Source organism: Etheostoma cragini, chromosome 12 (assembly GCF_013103735.1).
Source record: "Etheostoma cragini isolate CJK2018 chromosome 12, CSU_Ecrag_1.0, whole genome shotgun sequence".
NCBI classification, from domain to species: Eukaryota; Metazoa; Chordata; class Actinopteri; order Perciformes; family Percidae; genus Etheostoma; species Etheostoma cragini.
In genome coordinates this window covers 5,225,845-5,238,917 of record NC_048418.1, presented here as the reverse complement: position 1 = coordinate 5,238,917, position 13,073 = coordinate 5,225,845, and the positions used below count along the sequence as shown (strand labels likewise).

The 13,073-nt window shown below is 40.1% G+C and overlaps 1 protein-coding gene across 4 annotated transcripts in view; it reads left to right on the top strand.

Annotated features, from left to right (window-relative positions):
• Positions 1-11,177, top strand: part of LOC117954319 (collagen alpha-2(IX) chain-like) — a 46,891-nt gene extending 35,714 nt beyond the window's left edge. For 3 of the 4 annotated variants that reach the window (XM_034888028.1, XM_034888027.1, XM_034888026.1), the window contains exons 15-32: positions 2,161-2,214; positions 3,120-3,155; positions 3,250-3,387; positions 3,553-3,612; positions 3,717-3,752; positions 3,916-3,957; positions 4,230-4,292; positions 4,456-4,491; positions 5,074-5,157; positions 6,820-6,885; positions 7,189-7,224; positions 7,620-7,682; positions 7,814-7,903; positions 8,886-8,921; positions 9,073-9,126; positions 9,812-9,868; positions 10,159-10,218; positions 10,524-11,177. In XM_034888028.1, the coding sequence (XP_034743919.1) occupies positions 2,161-2,214; positions 3,120-3,155; positions 3,250-3,387; positions 3,553-3,612; positions 3,717-3,752; positions 3,916-3,957; positions 4,230-4,292; positions 4,456-4,491; positions 5,074-5,157; positions 6,820-6,885; positions 7,189-7,224; positions 7,620-7,682; positions 7,814-7,903; positions 8,886-8,921; positions 9,073-9,126; positions 9,812-9,868; positions 10,159-10,218; positions 10,524-10,592 (1,080 nt within the window). In that variant the 3' untranslated portion in view covers positions 10,593-11,177. The remainder of the gene's footprint in view (positions 1-2,160; positions 2,215-3,119; positions 3,156-3,249; positions 3,388-3,552; positions 3,613-3,716; positions 3,753-3,915; positions 3,958-4,229; positions 4,293-4,455; positions 4,492-5,073; positions 5,158-6,819; positions 6,886-7,188; positions 7,225-7,619; positions 7,683-7,813; positions 7,904-8,885; positions 8,922-9,072; positions 9,127-9,811; positions 9,869-10,158; positions 10,219-10,523) is intronic. The other variant, XM_034888029.1, reaches the window with a different exon arrangement.
• The last annotated feature ends 1,896 nt before the right edge of the window (positions 11,178-13,073 follow it).

Genomic DNA, 13,073 nt, shown 5'->3' with positions numbered 1-13,073 from the left:
TTATATGTCTGTCTTTTATCCTCCCTCACCCCTCTGTAATGGTTATCACCTTCTAATTCTCCTCCTCTGTCCTCCTGTTCTCCACCTTTTGTTCCACTCCTGCCACTATCGTCCTCCTTTCCACTCTGTTTCAGATGTTTGAGGATTGGTTTAGTGGTTCTGGGCCTGAGGGTTCAGGCTTGAGCTCCGAGTTGTCCTCTGACCTCGGCTCTGGTTTCAGTCTTGGGTTCAGGTCTGAATCCAGCTTTGCCTCTGGTTCTGGGCTTGACATTGGGTCCGCTTGGGGTTCAGGAGAGGTATATCTTCTTTGTTTGCTGGGTTAAACCAGCAAACAATAAAAGGCAGAATCACCGTCATAAGCCTGAGTATTGATGAAGCAAAACTCTTTTTCAATGTAAAACATTACAGTAAATGTTCATTTGAGACAATCGTAGTGCTTTATTTATATACCTGTAATTGCACTTTGTGACATCAGTGATAAAGATCAAGCTCACTGACCCAATACTCAGGCTAATGATGAACATTATCTCCAACCATGTTGTTCTGGCAGCTAGCTAAACTGATTTTCTTTTTATACCTTGCTGGCTGAAGTGCTGTGTGTGTGTGTGTGTGTGTGTGTGTGTGTGTGTGTGTGTGTGTGTGTGTGTGTGTGTGTGTGTGTGTGTGTGTGTGTGTGTGTGTGTGTGTGTGTGTGTGTGTGTGTGTGTGTGTGTGTGTGTGTGTGTGTGTGTGTGTGTGTGTGTGTGCGCGTGCGTGAGCAAGTGTGTGCATGCATGCGTGTGTGCTTACACACTATATATATATATATAACCCGCTTGGAACGTTGACAAGTAGTTTTGGTTCATTTACTTTCAGTTTAAATGTTGCCATCATTACCAAATGAAACATTTCAGCATGAAGTTTCACTTTCCACGGTAAATGTGCTGAAAGGAAATTAACTCAAACGTGTTGTATAACCTCTGTTTGAGCTGCCATTTTGCCTTTAATCAACATGGTAAAGGAGCAAATCTGCCTTTTCACTGATCTGTTTTCATGTTGTATGTTGCTGGATATTGGCTGTTCAACTCATGTTGTATGTTGCTGGATATTGCCTGTTCAACTCATGTTGTATGTTGCTGGATATTGGCTGTTCTCAGTCAATGCAAATACCACGGCATACTGATTTGCACCACATCTAAAACTGCTACGTTTATTCCTCAAAATGTATTTACAACTGATACCTAAGTGCTGGATAAAGCTAAAAATATCATGACAATTTTGTTTGAGTCTTAACCATACTGAAACAAAAAATGTAGTGCTAGTCCTAACAGTGGCTCTAGAGCAAAGCACACAAAACACTTAATTCTCATAAACGTGCTCATCAAATGTTATCATAACCTTCCTGTTGACATTTTGGCCCTAATTTTTTACCACAGACCATTTCTTAACTATCCAGCTGTTAGTTCACAAAGTCCCTAGCCAGTAGTTCAGTGTAAGTATAGAGTTTTAGTAGTATAGGCAATAAGTCAGTGTGCCTTGGAATTTAGTACTGAAAAAGTCTGAGGCCTCTGGTACACTGAGTTGTCAGTGTAGAAACATGGCTGTAACTTTGGTCAGTTGCTGCTTAGTTAAAGGAATACATTTAAGTTTTCCAACTTAAACGTTCCTCTTAAGTAATAAGAGAACGGACAACATCATCCTTGTCTACATGGTTGCCGACTCCACTGCTTCATACTACATCTCAGCTGAATGCCAGTAACCCACTCAAGCAGAAGGAGTTGAACGGGAAATAAATGTAACTTGTATTTGTTAAATAAAATGAATAAATGATTACCAGTAGAGTTGGTCTTAATTGACTGTGAGGCTAGTAAGTCACAACACTGTCTAAACCAAAGTGGGTACTAAAGTTAATAACGATTTTGTAGCTGACTCAGTGTGGCATTGATGATCTTATCACTTATGGAAACTGACTAATGACCCAGTATTCTTTTAAACTGACAGGCGGTCCCCATTGGGTTTGGTGTTGGTCCCTGTTGGAATGGCTAAAGGGTTAACAAACAGCTCAGCAAACTGCTCCTTTATGTTTATATGTATTTTTTAATATTTGCAAATGTTCTGTGGCCAATCGCTGTTTTATTTGTCTACCTCTACTCATTTTTTTTTCTGTGTTTGCATGACCAGGGTCCTGCAGGAAAAGATGGGTCTCCAGGTCTCCCAGGAGCTGTCGGAGAGAAGGTATTATCCTCAAGATGGATTGTGTCCTGGCCTTGAAACTCATTGCGCTATATTAAAGTCACTGTCCCCTTTTTTCTTGTTGTGGTTTAATGCAGAGCGCACGTTGACATCCACAGGGAAGAAATAGTAAATATTTTCACTGTACCACATTTGGGCACCACTGGACTATGCCAAATGACCATGGTTTTGAGATTATACAATGACAAGAAAAAAATCAGGGACACAATGTTGATTACAAGCACTGTTCTGATAAGCCTAATATTCTACACACACATTTAATCTTGTTTGATGTCCATGTTCAATTATGTGTGGACTGCCACTATTTATATTAACCTTTAAGGTCCCATGACACGGTGGTTTTTGGATGCTTTTATACAGTCCTTAGTGATCCCCTAATACTGTATCTGAAGTCTCTATTCCAAAATTCAGCCTAGGTGCAGAATTACAGCCATTAGAGCCAGTCCCACAATGAGCTTTCCTTAGTATGGGCCACATCTGTGTCTGTAGCTATTGAGAGGGGGCACCTTGCTCGTTTGAAAGCCATGATGTTGCTCTCTTTCTCATGGGTGGGCCAAATTCTCTGGGCAGGCATAGCAGAAGATAACCTTCCTCGTTATGACCTCATAAGGGGCGAGATTCCAGATCGGCCCATCTAAGCTTTCATTTTCTCAAAGGCAGAGCAGGATACCCAGGGCTCGGTTTACACCTATCACAATTTCTAGCCACTGGGGGACCATAGGCAGGTTGGGGGAATGCATAATAATGTTTAAAAACCTCATCAAGTGAAATTTTTATGCCATGGGACCGTTAATGCTATATAAAAGCAGAAATGCTCAATTAATCCTTTTTTCTTTCTTTCTTTCTTCCTTTCTTTCTTTCTTTCTTTCTTTCTTCTTTACCTGTAGGGTGACCAAGGGTTATCTGGGCCACCTGGACCTAAGGTAATACATTTCACAACAATAAACACATTTTTGGTTGTTAGTTAAGAAGGAGGACAACTCAATGTTAACCAGCTTTTTCTGTTTATCTCTTCAGGGTGAATGTGGCTCTGTTGGTACAGCAGGGTCCCCAGGGCCACCAGGGCCAAGTGGTCCACAGGGTAAGAGAGGCCCATCAGGTCCCACAGGACTTCCTGGCCCTCCCGGACCTCCAGGAACCAAATTCTTCGTAGAGGTGACGCCATTTCATACCAAATATCTACGCACACATGTCACTGCTGTTGACTAATCCATATGGACCAACTGTTCTTTATTTCATGAGCCAAGAAAGAGACAACAGGTTAACTCAGAGCAGAAGAGAGCGAAAGATGACTGTTTACGGCTGGGTTTTTATTTCTAGGATATGGAGGGATCTGGGAAGACTGACATGCTTATTGGAGCTGGAGTCAGAGGCCCACAGGTCAGTGCAAGAGTGTTTGCGTTTGTACTCTACTGTATGTGCGACTGTGTAAAATTGTTTCACATACTGTACATATAAGTGTTTTCTGTTTTTGTTTTTCCCAGGGTCCCCCTGGCTTACTTGGTCCACAGGGACCTAAGGTAATCTATTTATAAAAACGCATTATGTAATCAATATGCTTGCAGAATGATATCTATTATTTTATGGTTTACAGCCAATACATGCATGAGTCCTCTGTCCATGCACGTTTTATTGCTCCGTCTTGCTCAGTAGTTGAAGATGCTCTCTCAATGTCTTCTGTAGGGTGAGAATGGTGCCCCAGGCGCCCCAGGTCTTTCTGTCAAGGTAATTCTGAAAGGGCAATGTTTTAGATTTCTTTCTCATATAGTTTATAATATTCTGTCCTTTTTGTTCAGTCTTTACTGTTTATATTTGTTGTTTCTATGATTTGAGCGTGTTGCTAGAAACAGTGAGGCATGCCTGTAAAAATAAGTTTTCATCATTTATGCAAAAGAAGAAGAAATACATTACATATTATGTATGCAACCCCAGTCACAGGGAAATTACTTCAGCCATGTGCATCCTTTGAGTTCTGTCTATGCTGTGTGTGATTGCAGGGTGAGCCAGGAGACCCAGGACCAGAGGGTATTCCGGGTCCTGCTGGACTACCAGGTTCTAGGGTAAGTAGCATGTGTGGATGATTCTTACTTGATTTTACATGTATGATATTTCAGAATAATTTATATAAACCTCCTTTTCAGATCACCCTTAAGCATAATGTGCTTCTCAATAATGGTTAGCAACAAATGAATAACTTTTAAACTCTCTTTACTCTACAAAAAGGGGGCCAAAGGAGAAAAAGGCCATCAAGGACCCAAGGTAGGGTTGCTAAAAACATAATATGTGCATATTAAGTGACACCTACGTTTAAAAAATTTCTGGCCAAGGACCCCTTACAAGATAGAAAAATAAACCGGGGATCCCCTTATGTCTGTCCCTTGGAATAATTTGATGCTGCTTTTACACTTCTATATAGTTGTAGTTATGAGAAAGAGCAACACAAGAGAAATGTATTAGAAAGATATTAAGTTTTTAAAAATTATAGAGTTATGAGATAATAAAAGTAATCTATTACAGATTTAAAAATGTAACGATGAAGTCACCCCGTGGCGAGTAATGTTACACAACTCCAAATGATTGACAACATTGCTCTGTAACTGCTGCGTGTGTAGATAAGCAACAGTTTGCTAGTTCTCCATATCAACTTACAAGGTAATGAAATGTCAACCGAGTGGCTAAAAAAATTGCTATTGCAGGTAAACTTCACTGATAACTTTTTGATTGAATTAATGAGTTCATATTTCCGTTTGTTGACACCTTTTGCCAAGCCAGATGGCCCGCCCCTTTACTTACATTTTTATCATAATAATGACTAAATAAGACATGTTTTGTCTCCTATAGGGTGATCGAGGCGTTGATGGACTTAGTATAGTAGGACCACCTGGGCTTCCTGGACCTCCTGGACCTATCATTAATCTGCCAGATGTGCGTGCACACACACACACACACACACACACACACACACACACACGCATCAAATTAAATTTAGTTTATTGAAAAACATTGCAAAAATGATGTTTTGCATTCCTTTGCAATAGGTTTTGTGTTCCCTCCACAGAGAAAGGCTGTGCTGTATTATGATTTTGTATTATGTATTATGTATTAGAACAGCGCTGGTTGTGACCACAGGACGAGTGAGCACACCCTCACAGTAACTACAGTAGCTCCGTTGTAAGTCAGTATCATTGCTGCTAAGGCTGATTGAGACAGACTGTGATTATAACTATAGCCCTATCATATCACATCTGATGGATGTACCGCAGATAGGACTGCACAATTAGTCAAATTTTAATCACAATCCCGATTTTGGCTTCCCACGAAAAAATATGCGTGATTGAGCAATATTTTAAATTTGTCATTGTCTTCATAGAACGCTCTGAGTAGTGCAAAGCCAATCTACCGCTCCATAAACCACTGTCTGGTGCCAGTCAGAGTTGTTGCCTGCACCGTTCAGCTTAGTTTCTAGATGTAGACCGTCACAGAAGAGAGAGAGCGTAACTTGAGGAAAATTCCACAACGGATAGCAGTCGGTCATTCGTCGGTCACAAGGTTTACCACTTTACTAGTAAACGCAACATTTAGTCCCGTCTGTGTTGTTTTTCAGAGAACAGCAGTGACCAGTGCTAGTTAGTGTCTGTTAGCTCACAGGGCTCTAGGGTGCGACTAATATTTTTCCCAGGTCACCTAGGTGCACCTAACGTCCTTGCATCCGCTGCCTCTCCACAAACAAAGCAATGTTGTTTGTATCGATATGGTTTAATGTTGCGATACATGACCCATTTCTTCTGTAAAGCAGTGCCTGTGTTAGTATCTCTCCTCTACTCTCTCTCCTCTTACTCTCCGGGCAGCCCCGCCCCCATTCACTCATACACGGCTCCCGGCAACATGGAGAGACACAGCGGCAACCGCTCTGGTCCACCCTGCTGACATTTGTCATCAGTTTACACTGTTATTAACATAGCCATATACTGTTGAGCATGGGGAGCAAGCCTGTATTTGTACCAGTGTTTCCGCTGGTAACTCTGCTTTCGCGGCAGCCACAGCCTAAAACACTGAAGAAGTTATTGAAGAAGAAAGGTATATAAGAAGCGTGTGAGACAGAGCCGCAAGAAATGTGACCCATTGCCAGAATATCATTGTTCATAAAAATTCTGCTCAGTGACGATGCAGACACACAACGTATGTAACTCTGCTGACCCACCATTCAACCCGTGCTGGACCCATTCACCATCCTGCGTGTTGGAACCTGGATAACGAGTCAGCAAGTAATTATCGTGATAATTAATCGTGATCTCAATATTGATCAAAATAATTGTGATTATTGTTTTGGCCATAATCGTGCAGCCTTAACCGCAGATATAAATCCCATGTGGCTTAATAATGCTTTCTCAGCTTATGTTAATAGATGCAGGTAAGAGTCTCAATAACATCCAATAAAACAACAAAAATAAAACTAACCTTTTCTACCATTTATAGTCGGTAGTTTCATCTTTAATAAAGACCATGTTGACTGAATTTTATAAATCTCTAAATATGTAAAATATGCCAACAGTGGCCACATTTAATCATTGCATATTCTGTCTACAGCTGCTGCTCAATGTTACAGATGGTATCTTCAACTTCACAGAGATCAGAGGACCACCAGGGCCCATGGTGCGTAGCATTACGCTAATAATGTCTTTTAAAATGATACCTGGATTACCACTACTTGCATGAGCGACATCAACAGTTCAGGGAGAATTATAAGTAACATGAATGGAGGTTTGTGCTACAATACAATACAATACTTCACTGTAGCACAAGCAATGCATTTAAAGTGCTTTGGCTGCATTTGTGTTCGTGTTGTGTATGAGCATGTCAGTAACCCAGTTCTACTGCTTTTGCCTGCCTCCGTGTTTATGTGTACATATGCATGAATGTGTGTGTGGATGTGTGTGTTTTGTCTGCGTGTTGCAGGGCCCTGAAGGCTTGACTGGCAGAGCTGGATTTCCTGTAAGAGCAATTTGCTACACTACCTTATGCTGAGTTATGAAAATTTGATTTAAGTGTGTACATGAGTATTTTTCCATTTATGAACAAAGATGCAACAAAAATTTCAAAGCAATGTAACATATTCTTTTCCGATTTTGCTTTTGCTGTCTTTGGGCTAAACAGGGTAGGTACGGTATGTTATTGCCACGCATGGTGTGTTTTTTTCTTTACGTTACTTTAATATAATTTTAGCCCTTCATAAATCCATACCAGGACCCATGAAATGTTTTATTTTACATAAACTGTAGAATCTAAAAATCTAAAACATTCCTTTTTAAAGATCATTGTATATGTAGATTTGCTATCATCCTTACTAAACCGCCCAATTTACTCCTGATCCCCTTTCATCCCTCCAGGGCCCCAGAGGACCGAAGGGAGACATAGGCCCTCCAGGTGTCCAGGGGCCCGCAGGGTACAAGGTGTGGATGAGACAGAATGGGGATTGTTTCAACAAATATCGTGTCACAAATACATATCAAAAAATGTCTAACAGATAATACTTTTTATGGAGAAATATATAACCGCCATAACCATTTCTTTACACTTACAGGGAGAGAAGGGTGAGCCGGGGGTGACCATTGCTGCTGATGGATCCCTCTTATCAGCGCCAAAAGGCCCCCAGGGTCCCAAAGGCATCAAGGTACCAGACAAGCAATCCCTTACCCCTATCTGGCCATACCTTACCCAGGAACCTACAGTAGGCAATGACAGTAAGAGGAGAGGATGCATCTAATAATGTAACCCCAGCAAGTCATTTTTATGCCCTGGTTCCTACATGCTACATCACAGATACTCAGTTTTCCACAATAATAAAGAGTTGAGCCTACCTGCACTGCAGTATATCAACAGCAGTCACTCAGCCAGTTAAAGACACACATTTGAGTTAATGGATACAAGATGCACACAGAAGGATGAGTATATTTAAAGATTGGTTGTCAATATTTCTTACCAACTTTGCTTGTGTTGATGCATCGTACAGCAATGCAACTTGACATGTAATAATAATAATAATAAATTTTATTTGTAATGCACTTTACATTTAAACAAATCTCAAAGTGCTACAGTCAAGGTCATAAAAGCAAGGTAAAAACATCAAAGTAAAATATCTATAAATAGTGCAACAACATTTTTGTGCAAGGTTAAAACTCATAAGTTCTGCTAAAAAGAAATATTTTTAGTCCTTTTTTAAAAGTCTCCAAAGTCTGTGGTGCCCTTAGATGGTCAGGGAGGGCATTCCACGTCCGAGCGCGGCAGAGCAGAAGGCTCAATCACCTATGGTGCTGAGTTTAGTTCTGGGGATTAGGAGGCGGTTGGAGTTGTTTGAGCGGAGGGATCGTGTTGTAGTGTGAGGGATGAGTAGTTCTTTCAGGTAGGGAGGGGGCATTTCCATAGATGCATTGGTGGGTGATGATTGAGACCTTATATTCAATCCTTGCTGAAACGGGAAGCCAGTGAAGTGAGTGGAGAATGGGTGTGATGTGGTCATACTTTTGCACTCATGTCAATGTTTTTATGGCTGTTGTAATTCAATAAGACTCGTAAATTGAAATATCACAAAAATGCTTTACACCTCCTTCCTTAAGAAGTGTGTGTCATTTTATGTTCTGCTTTGTAATTCATAGGGTGACCGTGGGTTCCCTGGACCAGCTGGGCTTATGGTGAGTTCATGTCAAAAATAACATTAAAATCTTTCATTTGTTAATTAGGACAAGCTCCACACATCTTTTTATTCTTGTTCTTATGAATTACTGTGGAAAACTGCTAAATGAGGAATTATTGTTTTGTGTACATCACTGTTTCTTATCCCAGGGCCCAATAGGACCATTTGGTCAAAAAGGAGAATATGGCTTCCCCGGTCGCCCCGTGAGTACCTTGTATTTGTTGTATATCTGTCAGAAAATTTCCATCTGTTTGTAGGTAGAGAGTGTGTTAAGGTGCTGCTACTCAAAACTCAATGTAAAAAATGCATGACCCCAATATATTCTTTGTGTAATATATTGCTTAGTGCCAAAAGAAACCTTTCAGTGGGGGTCCTTCCACACAAAACATGCAGCACTTCTTAAAGTCTTTAGTTGGCAAGTACTCAAATGATATATTGCAGTTGTACAGAGTAAACGTACTGGTTATAGACAAAATAAACTACGAGCATTTGTGCTAGTGGCCACAGACACAGCCCATTAAAAGTACATGATCGGGAACACTTGCAGAGCTCCATGTATCACTCAATGCTTCGCCAGGCTCATTAGAAGGTATGGTAGGCCAAAGGAAGAAATAAGAGAGCAGACCAGCTTATTCGCTAAATCAAGATGATTCAGAAAATCACAACAGCAATTAATATGAACATCGTTGATACATCTCTACATATATAAAATTTGACCCAAAGAACCCCAGAACTCCCCGGAACTGTTCAAACTTGGAGGATGTCAGCACTTTGTTCTTTGGAAGACATTCCCTTCTTTTTCCCGCAAGGGGAATTCACATTTGTAGTATATTTGTGGTACATACTGTGCACAAAGCCTGATGTGTTTTAATCTTTCTCTTCCTTTAGGGCAGATCTGGTATGCCTGGGAGGAAAGGGGACAAAGGAGATGCTGTCGGCCTACCGGTGAGAGGAAAGAAAGAAAAGATCTGTGATTTTCTTGTTGTTGGCTCCCGAATCAATAATGCGTTTAACAAATAAGACCGATATATTCATATATCTACAAATACATACAAGACATACAAGAATTGCTGATGTAACAGATTGTTGGGGGTGGGGTGACCCTTTTGTTTACATCAGGATCGTGGATTGTCCCTTAAGTTGGTTTTCACTTCACTTTGAAACTGTCTGCTGTCTGACTATCTCGTTAATGAGATGGGGCACTGACACTGATGTGATTATATTCTCTCTTTCAGGGACCTCCAGGTCCTCCAGGACCACCTGGAAATCCAGGAAAAGTTATTGGGCTGAAAGGAGTAAGTTTTCATCTTCTGCTTTTTCATTTTTCTACTTTGCCATTTTTAGTTGGACTGGGGGGGATGATACACAGCCAACAACTTGCATTGCACATTATATTATTATATTTAAAAGGCTTGTCTCAGAGACCTGTGGTAGGCATAGATTAAAACAAGCCCACATCCAGAAAACGTTTTTATATTGATGACATGCATTATTATAACAGGTTTGTTGGTGTGTGAATTCATATCTCTGAAACTCTGCATTACAGTGTTTGACCTGACTCATTTAGTCTGATTACACTGCTCTTCTTTGAATTTTAAAGACAGTGTTTCCGGTGCGCCCCAGACCGCACTGCAAAAATGGACGAGTAAGTCTGAGTCGGACCGTCTGATTGGTCTGTTTCACTTTGAAATTGGACCATCCGGAGGGTCTTTTGGTGTGTTGGTGTGGCAGCATGGCAGCTCTCTGGTCTGGGCTACAAACAACTCTTTTACCTTCCTTCATTTTCTCATCTCCTCCCTCTTGGTTCTCCTACTGCCCTAATGATCCTTAAAAAGGCTCCATGTTTGTCGTTCTGGCCCCCTTTCACCAGGCGTTAACATTCCTCTTATAGGCAGGTTGTGTCCAAACATCATTATCTTACCTACCTGATGCAAACATGATTGCAAGTAGTTGCCAGATGTTGATTAAAGATGCTTTAGCTATCTGTAAATGTGATGTGCCTATCCCAATCTTTGCTGCATATTGGGTTCATTTATAGCCAGGTTTTCTGTGTCTGGTAAATCCAATCTGATCACCCATGACAAATGTTAATGCCTGGTGTTAAAGGGGTCTGAGCCTAAATCCTGCTTGCCTCGTCTGTCCTTACCGCACTCAACGAAGAGGAAGCGCTGGGTAAACCTCTAATTGACATTATTGATACTCTTCTACTGTATGTACGTAAGAGTCGTTGCCATTTCACTTTTTAGTTCAATCAATTAAAAAAATAATCTATAAAGGATGTTTTACAAAGTGCATAGTCATGACAGGCTATTTCATTTTTATTGATTCCAAAGAAATGTCACTTCCTTAATTGATTGTATTGTGATGTATGTGTTTTTTTTTATATAAGTGTGACATATCAAACTTTGGCCTTCCGTTCATCAGGTAGTTAGAAATGAACAGTCTGTTCTCATGGTGCTGGGTTTTTGAGTTCTGTTTGAAAACTTTCTGTTTGTAGTATTCACTTCTGTGGCCTCAGGTGACGATGCAGCTTCTGTTTTGCTGAATTCCAATCACATGAACTGGTAATAGGCTCCAACAGGGGTTATGTACACATACACACATTCTTATCAAAAAACCAGCCACAATAGCTGTGCAAAGTTCATCACAATTGTGAAATTCTGACAAAGTCTGATTACTGGTTGGAAGTGGAATTTGATGTAAGTATGTCATTTGATAAAAATCCACCTAAGGAGGTTTGATCTAAGACTTGTGATTGGAATTTGGCCCTTCAAAACGTCACTTTTGAGGTTTGGTGATGGGCTCCTTCATGTGAAATGAATGTCTAAACTTTTTACCTGACTCATAAATGAATGGGAACTCATGACACTGCCATGCGGTAGGTCACACCCAATTTTTTATGTTTATGATTGACAATTTTTATTTAACTTAACACAAAACATGCAGTTTTCAAAATGAACACCCCCCCCCCCCCTTGTCCACCATCATCCACCCAAACAAAAATCAAGAAAAAGATGACACAGTAACTACAATGTAGTAATGTAACAAAATAATAAAAAAATAAACAATAAACCATTAACCATAGAAACATGCTGAATGCATAAATAACAACCCCCTATCCCATCACACATGATTCTGTCCAGACAAAGCTTCCTAGGAGCCCTCCAGAACGCTCAAGCACATTCCCTTTTTTTTTAGTGTAAACATCCATCTGGAAAACTGTTTGTGTGACAAAGCTGAAAGAGTTTGTATTGTTCAGTTTACAGATTTATACACATTTCATATCTCATTATGTCTTATATTACCTGGTTAATTATTAAACTCTCAAAGCAACTGTTATGAATATGTGAGCAACCACACATTGTTTTAAATCTCTCACTTGCCATCATTGTGAAACTTCCTATGTTAACAGGGTAATTATTTAAAAAGGTTACTTTATTATTTTTACATATGGATTATGTTAGTGCGTATGCTACCGTCATATTAAATACACATCACATTTTCATACAAATTTGTCTTTCTTATGTCTTAGTCAGCATGCAATAACACAGAATGCTGATGACACGGGAGTGCAGGGCTATCTTTGTTTTTTTTCTTATGTTATTCTTGAGTGAAAGCTACAGATTGCACCTATTGAAACATTGCCTTAACACCCTCTAAACGTCATTTTCCTTGTAAAGATATTTGCGAGATGCAATGTATTGCACAAATCATCATTAAAGGCAGCAGGTGTTATGTGACAGGGGCCTCCAGGAGGTCTTTGACTTGAGTAACTCACTGTTACACATGTTAAAATCAGGAACGGTTTAAATGCATTAATTACTGCAAATCTGTTTCAGAAAAGCATGTTTTAACCCTTTTCCTTTACCTTTTGTATTTTAACCACCGCAGCCAAGACAGTGTTGTACCTGCTGCTATATCAAGCTTGCATCCATTGTATTTACAGTAACAGGTGTTTTTGCAGTGCTGACACTGATGGCTTTTTTCATCTGTGTCTTTTTATTAACTGTGTTTGACAATCTGTACAGATTTGAAAACTTTCATCTCTGGGTTGAGCACTCTGTGCCTTGTGTGCATGTACAGTGGGTACGGAAAGTATTCAGACCCCTTTAAATTTTTCACTCTTTGTTTCATTGCAGCCATTTTCCAA